At 42.5% G+C, this 16870-nt stretch overlaps 1 protein-coding gene across 7 annotated transcripts in view; it reads left to right on the plus strand.

The window, feature by feature from the left end:
* Positions 1–16870, plus strand: part of DEPDC5 (DEP domain containing 5, GATOR1 subcomplex subunit) — a 92465-nt gene that overhangs the window by 14287 nt on the left and 61308 nt on the right. For all 7 annotated transcript variants that reach the window (XM_060028416.1, XM_060028414.1, XM_060028418.1 and 4 more), the window contains 12 exons: positions 1828–1906; positions 2780–2841; positions 5439–5508; positions 5855–5927; positions 9895–9998; positions 10654–10728; positions 12226–12360; positions 13155–13216; positions 13358–13431; positions 14214–14283; positions 14478–14514; positions 15386–15506. In XM_060028416.1, the coding sequence (XP_059884399.1) occupies positions 1828–1906; positions 2780–2841; positions 5439–5508; positions 5855–5927; positions 9895–9998; positions 10654–10728; positions 12226–12360; positions 13155–13216; positions 13358–13431; positions 14214–14283; positions 14478–14514; positions 15386–15506 (962 nt within the window). The remainder of the gene's footprint in view (positions 1–1827; positions 1907–2779; positions 2842–5438; positions 5509–5854; positions 5928–9894; positions 9999–10653; positions 10729–12225; positions 12361–13154; positions 13217–13357; positions 13432–14213; positions 14284–14477; positions 14515–15385; positions 15507–16870) is intronic.

Genomic DNA, 16870 nt, shown 5'->3' on the forward strand with positions numbered 1-16870 from the left:
AGCCGAGTCAGCTTCCTTTCAGGACACACTTCCATTTATACCTTACTGACCAGGGTTGAGTCATGTGGAACTGCTCAGCATGCCTGGAGGTCTGGTCTCTTGGCGGGTCCCTTGCCTCCCAGAATAGAATCAGCTTCCTCTGACTTAGAAAGGAAGGATGTTGGCTAGGCGTCCACAGTACCCGCTGCAGCCCCTCTGGCTCTGGAGCAGAGAGTTGATTGTCGGGGCAAGAGTGGAAGCAGAGAGATGAGTTAGGAAGTTAGAAGGTGGTGGCGTGGGCTAGGCTGGGCACTGGAGCAGGGGAGAGATGGGCAGATTGGTGAAACATTCTGGGGTCGAGTCCATAGAACTTGCTAATGTGTTGGGTGTGAAGAGTGAAGAAAGGAATAATTGAGCAGCTGGTGGAGAGATGGCGGTGCCATTTATCATATGGAGAAGGCCAGGGAGGAGTCGTTCAGGGGAACTTCAGTTTGTGAGATGTCTGGACAGCCGAGTGGAAAAATCAGGGGAGGCAGTTGAGTCTGGAGCTAATCTGTCACTTCTCCCATGTAGCCCCCCATCCCATCCAGCCACGGGAACCGCTCACCATCCCTCCAACATGGCAGCGTGCTCTCTTGCCTCCGTGTCTTTTTGCGTGCTGCTCTCTCCCGCCTGCGGTGCTTGCTCCTCGCCTTCCCCCTTTCCCAAGCCTCTCATCCATCCCTCAGCACTAGTCTCAGGCTTCCCTGCTCCTGGAAAGCCTCCCTGGATGCACCAGGCTGGAAGTGCCCCCGTGGCACCTGGGACATATATCTATATCAGCACTTGTCACACTCCGGTGAATGCGTTTCTTACCTGCCTTGCCACCAGACTGCAAGCGCTTTGAGGGCAAGGACTGTGTCTTTTACCTTTATATCCCAAAGTTGTCTGGCATACCTCCTGGCACTTAATGTCCCAAGGCTCTTTTACTTGAGATAATCTTTATAATCAGTTCAATTACCTGGCACACAAAAGATTCGAAGGAGCAAATGTAAAAGGAAAGGGAGTATTGATGCCTGCAACTTACACATTTTATACATTTTGCTTTCCCACCAAAGCTCTTTAAAGTCTGCTGGAGGAGGGAAGGGCTGGGTAAAGAAAGGGCTTTGTGGTAAAGCACACAGGCCAGGGAAACCACTAGGGCTTTTCCTGGAGGCATTCTGGGTATGGAGAGGGGTATGATGTGGATTAGTTATTAGATCAACAACTCATCAACTGGTGCATCTTAGCCCAAGTTCTCCTTCTGTAATGAGGTCTCATCGACTTTCCCAGTAGATTCACTGCCCCTTCTCCAACGTTTCTTGTGGGAAGCTTCAAGGAATGTTTGTATATAGTTGCAATGTTTTGCATGTCTTTATCCTCTGCCGTGAGCTCCTAGAGGGTAGGGACAGAATCTTCCCCTCATGGCCTGTGATGCCAGGGATGGAGCTTGCTTTTAGAAGTTCCATGTCTCACAATTAAGAGAAATCTTCCAGCATTGCTTTTTTTTTTTTTTTTTTTTGTAAAAAACATGTACAATTTAGCTTTTTTTTTTTTTTTCCCTGGGCTGTGCTACGCAGCTTACAGCATCTTAGTTCCCTGACCAGGGATTGAACCCGGGCCCCAGCAGTGAAAGCACCTTGTCCTAACCACTGGACTGCCAGGGAAGTCCTAAAATATAGCATCTTATCCATTTTTAAATATACAGTTCAGCAGTTTTAAGTATATTTACATCATTGTGAAACAGATCTGCAGAACTTTTTCATTTTGCAGAACTGAAATTCTATCCATCATTGCTTTTTAATGCAATTATGTCTTTGTTTCTTTCAGGTGGTATTCCGTTCTACGTCAGCTATGGTTTACATATTTATTCAGATGAGCTGTGAAATGTGGGATTTTGATATTTATGGTACTGTTCCTAAGTGCGGGTCATAACTGCTAATGGGGAGAAGTTTCTGGTTTCCCCCAAGTTGGTATCATTTACAGCAATCTCTTAGCATTCTCTGAAGATATGTCCTGAGATCTTAACAAATCCTCAAATGCTAAAATAGATAAATATTTTATATATCTAGTGAATTGCATGAAATGTAGTAAAGCATTAATGAAAAATCTGAATTCTCATATCTTCAATTATTCTATAAGCATAGATCAAAAGTCATAGAGGGAGTGACTCTATGGCCAGGAACCAGCACTTCTTTGATATCTTTCATCTTATGTCCTATCACTCACAGAAATCACCAAGTTTGTCTCATTTTATTAGAATTACTACACAATAAGTGGAGTACAGTAAAGCTGCTATGAGGTGTGGACACTGTGCCCGACACACCAGCCTCATGGTGCATGCAGTTCTAATTTGTGTTTAGCAAAATTACAAATTAATTTTTGATGTAGGGCATCTTGGATACTCAAGAACAGCAGAAACTGCAAATGGTAATTTAGTGAAGGCCCAGGGGCTACCAGATCACCTTCAAACAAACTGGAAGCGTCACTGTGAGAATAATTATATTTAAAAGTTAGACGGTTCTCTCATTTTGAAGATACACTGTCTTTTTCAATCATCAAAGCTTTTCAATCTTGTATTTTACCTTGAAGCTATGACCTCTTACTGAGTGAGGTAAATATTAAATTTGGCTCCATAGAAAGTCTAGGTTGAAAATGCTTTTAGGATGTAGCAGTACCACCTTCTCTTTGACTAGTCCTATTCCTGTTAATTTACTGAGAGAAGAAAATGTAAGCAAGAAATAAAGATAATTCCCACCTTCTTTCTATTGTTTCTTTTCAGGGGATCTGTATTTTGAGAAAGCTGTGAATGGTTTCCTTGCTGATCTCTTTACCAAATGGAAGGTACGTTTCTTCTCATGCACTAAATCTCATTGCGTAAACATTATTCAATTCAGATTTTAAAAACTTACTCTTTCTATTAAGCTGAATTTAATTGAGGTACCTTAGCTAAAGTCTAAATTGATAAGACTCTAGATTTAAATTACCTTCATCACCTCAACATGGTCAAGTATATTTATGAAGAACACACAGCTAACATCATACTCAATGGTGAAAGACCGAAAATGTTCCACCTTAAGAATATCAGGAACAAGATAAGGATGTTTGCTTTCACCACTGGTATTCATCCTTTTACTGAAAATTCTAGCCAAAGCAAGTAGGAAAGAAAAAAGGAAGAAAAAAGAAAGAAAGAAAGGAAGGAAGGGAGGGAGGGAGGGAGGAAGGAGGGAAAGAGGAAAGAAGGAAAGGAGGAAAGGAAGAAAGAAAAGAGAAAAGAAATAGCATCCATATTGATTGGAAGAGCAAAAGCAAAACTATCTTTCTTCACAGATGACATCCTGTATGTAGAAAACCCCAAATATCCATAAAAAAACAAAAACAAAAACTATTAGAGCTAATAAATTCAGCAGAGTTGCAGGATACAAAATCAACACATAAGATCATTTGTGTTTCATCAGCAGTGAACAATCTGATCAGGAAATTAAAACAAGGAATAAAAAATTTTAAAGGGAATTAAATTAAAAAACAATTCCATTTACAAGAACATCAGAGAGAATAAAATACTTTGGAATAATTTACCCAAGGAAGGGCAAGGTTTATGCACTAAAATCTATAAAACATAGCTGAAAGAAATGAATGAAGACCTAAATAAATGAAAAATAACTCGTGTTCATGGATTAGAAGACTTAATATTGTTAAAATATTCTAAAATTTATGTGGAATTGCAAGGGATCCTAAAGAGCCAAAACAATCTTGAAAAAGAAGAAGAAAGTTGGAGGACTCTCACTTTCTAATTTCAAAGCTTATTACAAAGCCAAAGTAGTCAAAACAGTGTGGTACTGGCATAAAGGTATCTATGTAAATCAATGGAATAGAATTGAGAGTACAAAAATCAACCCATACATCTATGGTCAGTTGATTTTAGATGAGAATGTGCAGTCCACTCAATGAGGGAAATAATAGCTTCTTCCACAAATGGATTCAAGACAATTGAATATCCATATGCCAAAGAATGAATTTTGAGTCTTACCTCACATGATACACAAAAATTAACTCAAAGTGAATCAGAGACCTAAATATAAGAGCACATACCAGGTATTGTGGGAAGTGTTTTACCCTCCTTATCTCACTTCATCCTCTTGTCACTCTTACACAGGTAGGGAAAGTACAGCTGAAAGAGGTTAGGTAACTTGCCTGTGATCGATAGCCCGAAAAAGCAGAGCGAGGATTCTAATCCAGTTCCATCCATTCATCCAGTGCTCACCTGAGGTCGTAACTCCTGGCCCGTCCTGTTTGTTTCTGTAATCCTGAGTCACGTCACCACTGTTGTATGTTACCTCCTCCATTAAACATGAGTTGAGAGGCTCTCATGCCCACACCAGCCCACTGTCAGGCACTTTTCCTGTGTAAAACTTACACCAAAATCAGATGAGTTTGGAGCTGTGTTTGGAGCACTAGGCGTCCAATAAATTAGTTGGTGGCTAGTGAAGGTCTGCTCTTGGTACTGTGGCTTGTATTTAGGAATTTCTGTCTACTTGAGAGATATCGGTGGAAGAATATAAGGTGACATGTTATGTTCATTATGTTGTTTTATACGGTGAATGCTGAATTATGTGGTTAGTAAGTTCAGTTCGAGATGGGGTTGGTCAGTATAGGCTGTTGTCTTCAAAGACCCAGGAGGAACTGAAACTGAGCTTTCTGGCTCACTGGTGCAAGCCAAATTTCATGCCGTCTGTAAACACCCTACTTGTAGAATGTTGAACTCCAGACTGCATGGAAATGTGTATTCTCACTCGTCCCCATCGCAGTCCAAAGGTAATTACCTTGGTTTCAACCTGTGCATCTTGAGCAGCACCCAGTCCTCGTCCTATGGCCCTGGCAGTAGGTGGGAGTGTCTGGTGCTTACATCCACCACCATGGGTTCCATTCTTCCCTAAACCACAGTCCTGAAGAAATTAAAAAACACCATGAAGCAGGTACAAATACCATGATCCTCTGACAATGGGCTGATCTATTTTATGCCAAATCAAGAGCTGGGAGACAGCACCCCCAACTTATTGGTGATTTGCAGGGTTTTGTTTGTTTTAATGGCCGTGCTGTGCGACATTCAGGATCTTAGTTCCCTGACCAGGGATGGAACCCACGCCCCCAGCAGTGGAAGCATGGAGTCTTAACCACTGGACCGCCAGGGAAGTCCCGTGATTTGCAGTTTTCAAAACACCTTCCACATTCCTAGGACTTTAGATAACTTGCCCAAGGTCATGTAGTGGTAGTTTCAGAGGCAGGAGTCAGTCCCAGCCTTCTGACTCTGGCAGAGCTGTGTCTACTGCATTACGCAGTCTACAATTACATGATGCTACCCAATGCCTGAGCCCCCAAGCCTCCCAGAATTGAAGTAAATGGAATAAACTTGAGTCCTCTTTTTCTCTACTCATCCCTAGGAGAAGAACTGTAGTCATGAAGTGACAGTGGTCCTATTTTCTAGGACTTTCTATGATGCAAAATCTCTTGGTGCGTAAGTCTCCTACAGTTATTTTTTTGTTAAGCTTTCCACACGCCCATCCCAATTCATTCCTTATCATTTTCTTTCCTTTGGCACTGCTCCATCTGTCCCATCTTTTCTGTTAGAGGGTAAGGTAGAGTGGAAAATGACACAGTCCATTAGCAGATTCAAGGAGTCTGTGGGCTGTGATTCATCTTAAAACCAACTTAACAGATACATAATTGTGTGTGTGTGTGTGTGTGTGTGTGTGTGTGTGTGTGTGTGTGATGTGACTCTTCAACCCAGAAGGGGGAAACGGAGAAACTGAATTTCTCTTTTTAATCTGATCTGTATATGTTGTTTTCTCTATTTCAGATGAATTTCCTGAAATAAACCGAGCCTCAATTAGGCAGGATCACAAGGGGCGATTCTATGAAGACTTCTATAAGTATGTTTGGGTTGCTTTTGCCTTTTGTTTTCCCTTGGTTGTTTCTTCCCTAACTTAGAAAAAAAAGATTAACCTTTTTACTTTGGAATCATTTTAGGTTTACAGAGAAGTAGCAAAGATAGTACAGAGAGTTCCCATATACCCTTCACCCAGTTTCCTCTGTGAATATTTCCTAACCAAGGTACATCTATCAAAACTACGAGATGAGGACTGGTACATTGCTATGAACTAAATATCAGACTTTTCTCAGATTCATCAGTTTTTCCGCTTATGTACCTTTTTTGTTCCAGGATCCAATGCAGGATACCACATTGCAATTAGACTTTCCAAACTTTTTATTGTGAAAAGTTTCAAACTCACAGAAAAGAATAATGAATTAATATAATGAACCCATATACCCAATTCCTGGATTAAACAGTTATTATCATGCCATATTTGTTTCATTTTTTTAAAAAAATTATTTATTTATTTTTGGCTACATTGGGTCTTCGTTGCTATGCGCGGGCTCTCTAGTTGCAGAGAGCGGAGGCTATTCGTTGCAGTGCGCGGACTTCTCATTGTGGTGGCTTCTCTTGTTGTGGAGCACAGGCTCTAGGAGCGCTGGCTTCAGTAGTTGCAGCACGCAGGCTCAGTAGTTGTGGCTCGCAGGCTCTAGAGTGCAGGCTCAGTAGTTGTGGCACACGGGCTTAGATGCTCTGTGGCATGTGGGATCTTCCCAGACCAGGGCTCGAGCCCGTGTCCCCTGCATTGGCAGGCGGATTCTTAACCACTGCGCCACCAGGGAAGCCCCGCTTCATTTGGTTTTTGGCTATATTTTACTTAAGAGCAAACTATAGATATTAAAACATTTTGTTCCTAAAGAATAAGGGCAACCATGGACTTTCAGTGATTATGGTGTGTCACTGTAGGTTTATTAATTTCAACAAATGTACCACTCTGGTGAGGAATGTGGATAATTGGGTGAGGGGGGCATGAAACATGTGTTAAGGGAGGGAGTATATGGGAAATCTCTGTACCTTCCTCTCAATTTTGCTGTGAAATTAAAACTGCTCTAAAAAAAGTCTGAATTAAAAAAAAAAAGCAGGAAACACTCAGGGATGCATAACTGTGTATCTGTCTCTCACAGTGACATATAATTTTAAAAATTAGAAAAAAATTAAATATCAAACAATAAAGAATTAAATTATGGTAGAATTTCAGACTGACAAAATATTATACAGCCATCCCATTAAAAATGACGTAATCCTCTTTGATAATTGTTGGATATGAGTGGTAGGTACATGCAGGCTCACAGTGCTATTTTCTCTACCAAAGTATATTTGATTTTATTAAAAACAAAAATTTAAAAAGAGGAACGTCCAATTTTAAAACAGGCTAAACTGAAAAGGGTCTGGAGAAACACATATCATAGTGTTAAAAGTACTTCCCTTTGGATTGCAAAGTCAGACCAGGGGTAAGACCCAAAACAAACAAGATGAAAAAATGGGCTTCTTGGTGGTGTATATTCACTGCGTTTGGACAAATGAATAATGACAGGTCTCCATCGTTATAGTATCTTACAGGGTATTTCCACTGCCCTAAAAATCCTCTGTTCTCCACTTACTCATTCCTTCCTCCACCCGCAACCCCTGGAACTATTGATCTTTTTACAGTCTCCATAATTTTGCCTTTTCCAGAGTGTCATATGGTTGGAATCATATAATATGTAATTTTTTCCTATTGGCTTCTTTCACTTAGTAGTATGCATTTAAGGTTCCTTCATGTCTTTTCATGGCTCGATAGCTCATTTCTCTTTAGCGTTCAATAATGGACCTTTGTCTGGCTGTACTATCCACCCCTTGAAGGAGTCTTGGTTGCTTCCAAATTTTGGCAGTTATAAATAAGGCTTCTGTAAACATCCATGTGCACGTTTTTGTGTAGACATAAGTTTTCACCTCATTTGCATAAATAACAAGGAGCACAATTGCTGGATTATATGATAAGAATTCTGTAAGAAACCACCAAACTGTCTTCCAAAATGGCTGCACCAGTTTGCATTCCCACCAGCAACAGATGAAAGTTCCTGTTGCTCCACATCCTTGTCAGCATTTGGTGTTGTCAGTGTTCTGGATTTTGGCCTTTCTAATAGGTATATAGTGTTGTCTCATTGTTGTTTTAATTTGTATTTCCCTGATGGCGTATGAGGTGGAGCATCATTTCATCTGCTTATTTGCCATCCGTCTATCTTCTTTGGAGAGGTGTCTGTTCAGGTCTGTTGCCCACTTTTTTTTTTTTTTTTTTTTTTTTTTTTTGCGGTACGCGGGCCTCTCACTGTTGTGGCCTCTCCTGTTGTGGAGCGTGGGCTCTGGACGCACAGGCTCAGTGGCCATGGCTCACAGGCCCAGCCGCTCCGGGGCACGAACCCGTGTCCCCTGCATCGGCAGGCGGACTCTCAACCACTGCGCCACCAGGGAAGCCCTGTTGCCCACTTTTTAATTGTATTGTTTGTTTTCTTATTGTAAAGTTTTAAGGGTCCATTGTATATTTTGGATGATAGTCATTTATTCAGATGTGTCTTTTGCAAGTCTTTTCTCCCAGTCTGTGGCTTGTCTTCTCATTCTCTTGACACTGTCTTTTGCAGAGCAGAAATTTCTTAATTTTAATGAAGTGCAGCTTATCAATTTTTCTTTCATGGATTGTGCGTTTGGTATTGAATCTAAAAAGTCATCACCATACCCAGGGTCATCTAGGTTTTCTCCTGTGTTATCTTCCAGAGTCTTATAGTTTTATGTTTTGTATTTAGGTCTGTGATCCATTTTGAGTTAATTTTTATGCAGGCTGTAAGGTCTGTGTCTAGATTTTTTTTTTTTTTTGTAGAGAGTATGTTAAATATCAGCTCAGTAGAGTTATTTATAAAGCACCTTTTTAGTGTTTGTGGTCCACTGTACTAGTGCTTCTAAAACCGCTGTGTACAAATGAATCCCTGGGAATTTGTTAAAATGTAGGTTCTGATTCAGTAAGTTCTGGGATGGATCCTGAGAGTTTGATGATCCCAATGCTGTTGATTGGTAGACTGCAAGTAGATTTTTTTCTTTCTTCCCCTTTCTTTTTTTCTTTCTTCCTTCCTGCCTTCCTTGTTCCTTCCTTCCTTCCTTTTTTTTTTTTTTTTTAAGTGGACGGCCAGTTGTTCCAGCACCAGTTGAAAAGACTATCTTTGCTCCATTGTATTGTCTTTCTCATTTGGCAAAGATCAGTTGACTATATTTGTGTGGGTCTATTTCTGGCTCCATTCTGTTCCATTGATCTATTTGTTCATTCACAATATCACATTGTCTTGATTACTGTAACTTCATATAAGTCTTGAAGTTGGATAGTGTCCGTCCTCCAACTTTGTTCTTCTTCAGTACTGTGTTGGCTATTCTGGATCCTGTGTGTTTCTTTAGGATAAATTCCTAACATTAAATGGAAATGTATCTTTCTCTTCTTCAATTTAAATTTTACTTATTTTTTGGAATACATTCACATGGTTCAAAATTTTAAAGGTTCAGAGGTATACAGTAAGCAGATTCCCACCCATCCTTTTCCACTGATCTAGTTCCCTGACCTAGATATGTTTATTGGCTGTCTGTGTAAAAACACATATATGGATGTTTTCATTTAAGGCTTTTCGTATATGCTATCTAATTGTAATTCAGTCTGTAAGAATGTTCATTTCCCTGCACAGCACTGGGCATTTATATAATCTCTAGGCAATTTTGAAATGTTTTTATATTTTTTGTTTTCAATTTTTAATTTTCACTCTCTTGATGCAATTACATTTCTTTGTTAACGTTTGTTAAAGGCATTCGACTTTACTACATATTGCTGTATGATAAATGACCCCAGCTCCAGGCGTCCCCTCTTCTCCTTTCCTTGAACCCAGTAAGGGACCCTATGTCCTGTGTGTCATCACTGCTCGATACCTATTTTGTGATCGTGCTCCTTTCAGGGTGGTGGTGCAGAATGAGAGGAGAGAAGAGTGGACCTCCCTCCTCGTGACCATTAAAAAGCTCTTCATCCAGTATCCAGTGCTGGTGCGACTGGAACAGGCAGGTACTGCATTTATGTGCTGGAAGGTGCGGCAGGGGAGGAGGTGTCAGATGGAGGCTGGGGGACCAAGAGGTTCCTGCTTGCTTCCCTTCCAGTGTTGAGTATGGCTTCTGCTTCTGGCCGGGTTTCTATGTCTGGTTGGGTCCCGCTGGTCATTGCATGTGCAGTAAGTTCAGTCACGTCCCTTCTGCAGGGGGAGGGGCCTGTGGATCAAGGCACCTTCCACTTGTTTCTTTTTTTTTTATATATAAATTTATTTATTTTATTTTTGGCTGCGTTGGGTCTTCGTTGCTGTGCTTGGGCTTTCTCTAGTTGAGGCGAGCAGGGGCTACTCTTCGTTGTGGTGTGCGGGCTTCTCATGGCGGAGGCTTCTCTTGTTGTGGAGCACGGGCTCTAGGTGCGTGAGCTTCAGAAGTTGTGGCGCATGGGCTCAATAGTTGTGACTCGTGGGCTCTAGAGTGCAGGCTCAGTAATGTGGCGCACAGGCTTAGTTGATCTGCGGCATGTGGGATCTTCCTGGTCCAGGGATCGAACCTGTTTCCCCTGCACTGGCAGGCAGATTCTTAACCACTGCGCCACCAGAGAAATCCCCCCACTTGCTTCTTACGAGTCCATCTTTCATGAGATGTTGTTCCTTCTCTTGTGTCTTTTGCTTCAGAGGGCTTTCCTCAAGGAGACAATTCTACCTCAGCACAAGGAAACTACCTAGAGGCCATCAATCTGTCATTCAATGGTGAGTAAGGGCGCCAGCCACAGTGAGCGGATGTCTTGCTGACCACATGGCTGTGACCTTCTTTTTACTAATGTGCAGAGACCCAGACCTAGCTGGTGATGCCCCCACCTACCTACCCCCCAGATTAACTGAAAGCAGTAACTTCTGTTTGGATGGTTTTAATGGCCACCATGTAGCTCTTGGGTTTTCTGTTGGGAATCAACTTCCTCTTCTCATCTGCTTCTCATGGTGATCCAAGAGTAAAGAGCTGGAGAAAGTCCTCCTTGGGCCCTTTGTTTTCCTAAAAACTGCGTTCTTATTATTTTCCACTCCATCCTTCAGTTGCTTCCAGGTAATTTTTTTTAATTTACTTTTTTTTTTTTTTAAATTACAGAAGGAGCCCATTGTTCCTAGAATTCAAATACTAGAGAAGTATATCAAGTACAATGAAAATCTCCCCCTTCCCTCCACTGTCAGACCCTTCCAAGAGGGACCATTGTTAACAGCGTGATGTGATTTCTTCCAAACGTTTCTCCCTGCATTTATGTGTTAGCTGAGATACTTTGTTTGCAGATAACAGAAACCTACTGAATTCAAACAAAAAAGGAAGCTTACTCTAAGGATACAGGGGCTCTTGGGGCAGCCAGAAAAGGCTTGAACACCTTGTTGAGGAAGGTGGGAATGAGGGTGGCTCTGGGAACCGCAGCAGCAGGAATTCCTAGACACGAGTTCAGCTCCCAGTGACCCTGTCTCTGCTCTCTGGTTAGAATTCCATATTCCCAGCTCTGGTTAGGTGTCTGTCCATCACTGGCAACTGACAGAAGAGATGGTGTGTGGTCACTTTACTGTGTGTATCGCCTGCCCCTGTGTCTGTACTCAGGTGCTAGGGATTCTAGAGCATGGGGTCTTTTATTAGTAAGCCTTTTTGTCACATTTGAATGGCACTAAATTTCCATAGTAAAAACCGCACAGCTCAGGAATAAGAATTAGGGAATTCCCTGGCGGTCCAGTGGTTAGGACTCTCTGCTTTCATTGCTGAGGGCACAAGTTCAATCCCTGGTCAGGGAACTGAGATTCTGCAAACTGCGTGGCATGGCACGGCCAAAAAAAAAAACAAGAAGTAAGAATTAACTTGCCAAATTTAAAAAGTCATCACAAGATTCTGGTCAACTCTCTCAAATATTGTCTTAAATCAATATTTGATTCTTCTAAGTTTCAATACAGATCCATTTATGGATGGTTTAAATTAGCGACATGAAATTTGGATATTTAAGGCTACACAAGGCAAGTATTCAGCCTTGAAGAAGGGTATTAACAAAGGCAACAGGGACATAGACCTGTATTCAAGCAGTTCTTACTGTAGAAGGGGAAGGACAGAAGTGAATTCAGGCCGGGAGGTGACAACTGCTCTAACAGAAACATGGACGAAATGGTCCGAGAGCATGGAGACGCTTGCCACTGGCTGGTTTCTGATAAGCTGTAGCATCTTCACAGGAGGACTTTTTACTTTGTTTCAAGTGTTTGACAAGCACTACATCAACCGCAACTTTGACCGAACTGGGCAGATGTCTGTGGTGATCACGCCCGGGGTGGGTGTGTTCGAAGTGGACCGGCTACTCATGATCCTGACCAAGCAGCGGATGATAGATAACGGTAATGCTTCCAGGGCGCTGCTGTGTTTATAGCCTGATTTACCCTTACCCATCGGGATCTGGGGACATGAGTAATGTCAGGTGACAAAAAAGAGTTCCATGGTCAGTCGACTTGGGACATGCTGGGTCATGCACAGTTCGGCACAGTTCCTAATTGCCAGTTTGAATATGTTAGTGTATCTTGTTTATCTCTAGAGGACATAACTGGCACTCTGACTTTCCCAAACATACTTGACGCTGGAGAACCCCTTTGGGGGATTGTTTCCGGGATCCAGCGTCCATCAGCCCATCCTGGGAAGCGCCACAGGATCATCCAGTCCTCCCTCTGTGATGTGCCGTGCGTCTCCGACTTGCACCCCCTCCCCCTATTTGATTTGTGTTCTAACAACAAGATGGAGTTGGGAACGTAAATCCCGGTGGCCAGTAAAGAAACTCTGTTGAATGATGTGGATTATTTTGCTTTTTACTGAGATGACAAGGTTCCCTTTCCTTTCGGGCCTTGAAACTGTAGTCATGGAGGCCTGGCGGTCTGTTTGACAAATCACGATCTGCAAGGCCGTCAAAAGCTGTCAAGCACTGATTAGTGGCAGATGCGGTGGGACTTGGTAAAGAGGACACAGACAAAATGCACCTATTTACTTCTTAACCACGTGGGCAGAGCTGGTGAGGAGAATAAGTCAGCTGTGCCTTGTACCCTGACCCACTTAAATCACACGGCTAATAGATTGGGCTACGTATCTCTACACTGCCTGCCCCCCCCCCCCCCACCAACTCTTTCTGTCTTTCCTTTTTTAGGAATCGGTGTGGACTTGGTGTGCATGGGGGAGCAGCCACTGCATGCTGTCCCGTTGTTCAAGGTGATTGATTTTGCAGTGCTCACTAAAAGCCAGGTTCCAGTGCAGGGTGATCTTGAGAATAGTTAGAATCAGAGAAGCTGGAACAGTTCCGGGCCCTACCTGCTTTCCAGCTGACCTGGGCCCTGCCTTTTTCCCTTTCAGCTGCACAATCGGAGCGGCCCTCGCGACTCTCGCCTGGGTGACGACTACAATATCCCTCACTGGATAAACCACAGGTGGGTGAGATCTGGATTCGCCGTAGAGGATCAGGGATTCCATTAGCTTCCTTGCCATTTTTTTGTTCAAACCTGTTAAGTTCTTACTACAAAATCTTTTGTGACGAGAATGTGGAAACCAAAGTTCTAACATTTGTTTAAAGCATCTCTATATGCAAAGCCATGGCTGTGACATAAGAACAGTCTATGGCGAAAAACATAAAAACAAGTTTGAAGGACTTATTTCCACAACTATTCCCAATTCCCCCTGTTCCCAACTCACGCAGACCATAGTGGACCAGCACAGGGCCTGGGCCTCTCCATTTGTAGAAAAATCCCCATGCCTCCTCTTCGCATGAGACCAGGCCTCAGTGTTCCTGCTAATTTCAGCTCAAGGAGGAGGTTCTAATCCAGTTAGGAATCAGGACTAGCGCACATGAGACAATTTATAGGAAAAAAAGGAATAGAACAATATTTTAAAACATAATTAATGTTTTGTAGTAATTACAAAAGAAAGAATTGGGAAGATCAGTGAGGCCTGAGACAAAGGTGTTCCTGGGAGGGCTGATCCATGGCTGGGATTCCAGCTGTGTCTTGAGGTTTAAAATGAAAGGGGTTTAGGGACTTCCTCAGCGGTCCAGTGGTTAAGACTGCACGCTTCCGCTGCAGGGGACACAGGTTCGATCCCTGGTCGGGGAACTAAGATCCCGCATGCCGTGTGGCATGACCAAAAAAAAAAATTAATTAAAAAAAAAAAGAAAGAAAGGGGTTTAGATGAATGACCCTGTCTGTTTCTTTTGCAGTTTCTACACATCCAAAAGCCAGCTCTTTTGTAATAGTTTCACCCCACGAATAAAACTGGCCGGAAAGAAGGTAGGTTTCACCCACCAGCAGAGCCTTTAGGGACTGTCACTGATGTTGTTATTTTGGGCCTAAGAAACCTCCTATCCCCCAGTGGTCATGAATAGCATTTGAGAAATTTGTCTTAGTACTTTATAGTTTTCTGCATTAAATAAATAAACAACAAAGCAAATCCCAGGAGTGATAAACTCTATTTAATTTTGCAGCCTGCCTCTGAGAAAGCAAAAAATGGCCGTGATACGTGTGAGTATTTTTTTCTCCTTTCATCACTTTTAGAAAGAGTCACCTAACCCATAGGCAACAAGATTTTGTGAGGTTGCTTAAAAAATTCACAGCCAAGTTTGGGAGACCAGAGTTCCCCTTGTGTGATCTTTGGAAGGTCCCTTAGTGATCCTGTATATTTTTGTCCTGTCAGCTGCAAAATGGGTGATAACAAAACCTTATTTTTCTTTTCCATAGGTCAATTGTAGGGATCGGGTGGAAAGTTTTAAAGGACTAAATATACACATTAAGATGATATTTTTATTTTTTTAAAATTAATTAATTTATTTTTGGCTGCGTTGGGTCTTTGTTGCTGTTCGCGGGCTTTCTCTAGTTGCAGTGAGCGGGGGCTACTCTGTTGTGGTGCGCGAGCTTCTTAACGCGGTGGTTTCTCTTGTTGCGGAGCACGGGCTCTAGGTGTGCAGGCTTCAGCAGTTGTGGCTCACAGGCTGTAGAGCGCAGGCTCAGTAGTTGTGGCGCACGGGCTTCGTTGCTCCGTGGCATGTGGGATCTTCCCGGACCAGGGCTCAAACCCGTGTCCCCTGCATTGGCAGGTGGGTTCTTAACCACTGCGCCACCAGGGAAGCCCAAGATGATATTTTTAAAGTGGGATCACAGAAGGAAATGCTGCCATCATCTTGCCTTTACTTAATGCTAGTAAATAGTAATCTCTATATCGCTTTGACATATAAATCATTTAATCTTAGTAACCTGACGAATGGGTTATTATCCCATTTTTTTCAGGGGGAGATGGTGATGATGACCTATATCTTGCAGATTTTCATGAAGACCATCCGAAGGCCTCTTGTTGAAATGTGTTTTGAGGACAGTTTGTATTATTTGTGTGTTTCAGCTCTGGGGACTCCCAAAGAATCTGAGAACACCCTTCCCATCCAAGTGGATTACGATGCTTATGACGCGCAAGTCTTCAGGCTGCCAGGCCCATCCCGGGCTCAGCGCCTCGCCACCTGCAGGTTTTCTGCCAGATGCACTTTGGGGTGGATGTAGAAGCTGATTAGGAAAACCTGAGGCCCAGTAGGGACCTGCATGAGAGCAACCTTGAAAACATCTTAAATTAAAATTAGCCAAGTGGAAGCCATAGTATGTGGATCATTAGGGAGTCTGTTTTCTGGTTCTCTGGCCCAGCCATTTTGTTAGCTATGTTTGCTATGAAGTATTGTCCCCTCATAAGGAGAGCATTCTGCTTTTTCTAGCCAAGAGAAGCAATTCGTGAATTCTGGAATTTTCATTTCACTGGGAGGCCACTAATGATAGATAGATAGATAGATAGATAGATAGGCAGCCACTAATAAATAATAGATAGATAGGTAAATAGATAGATTGATCAACCGATCGATCCCAGGGCCCAGAGTTTCTTTTAGGTTTATTATTCCCAGAGGGCGAGAGACTTTTCTTTCTTTATTCCTGTTTTTAAAATTTGCTCCATGGTATTTTGGTCATGTAGTAGTTTTTCATTGTGATATAGTCAGATTTACCAACATACTCATTTCTGGGTCTTGTGTAAGAAAGCCATCCCCACTCCAAGGTTAGAAACGTGTCTTTTGTATTTTCTTCCAATACTTTTTCGGTCTTGGTTTTTATACTTAGTTCTTTATATAGAATTTTTTTTTTTAATGAAATGTGAAACAGAGCTCTAGCTTATTTTTTTCCCTAGTTGACCAAGTACCGCGAGTCCATTTTCCACATTTCTTAGACATGGAAAGTGTGCTTTGATTGGAAGAATCACTGATTGGAGGAATATTCCGTCTCTTCACATTGTGACAAATGGGCTTAGAGTGGCCACGTGCTCTTCTTCTGTCCTTTCCCCTCATCCCATCCTGATGTCTGGTCCCGAGAATGCTTAGAGCTCACAGTGAGTGCTGTTAACAGCAGCTCCCCTGCACATAGATGCTGCCTAGGGCCTCGGCGGTGCTTTTCTTCTGAGTGTCTAAGAACCCTTTCATGGTCCAAGATCCTTGGTTTTCTTTCTTCTGATCAAAGACGGCAAGACCTGGTGTCTCAGAGACTCAGGCTGTGTTCCTTGAGGGCACAGACTGTGCCCTAATCTGTGCTCTATCCCCACGCTGGGCTGAGCATATGCTGGCGCTTAAATATTTACTGTTGAAATAATGAAAAGTGTAGTCAGCCCATGGGATCTATTTTCATGTTCCATTTAAGCTCTCCCTTAAAATCCTTCCAGGTGGAAAGAGAACAGCTCTGATGCCAGAGCGGTGGCCCTATCGGCGGTTGCTGACTCTTCCATTCTGAAATTTTGTACCCCATTGGGCTCCTCTTCTGCTGATCCTTCTTCCTGCTGTTTCCAGAGGTTTTCCCCTCA

This window comes from Delphinus delphis, chromosome 13 (assembly GCF_949987515.2).
Source record: "Delphinus delphis chromosome 13, mDelDel1.2, whole genome shotgun sequence".
Lineage (NCBI taxonomy): Eukaryota > Metazoa > Chordata > Mammalia > Artiodactyla > Delphinidae > Delphinus > Delphinus delphis.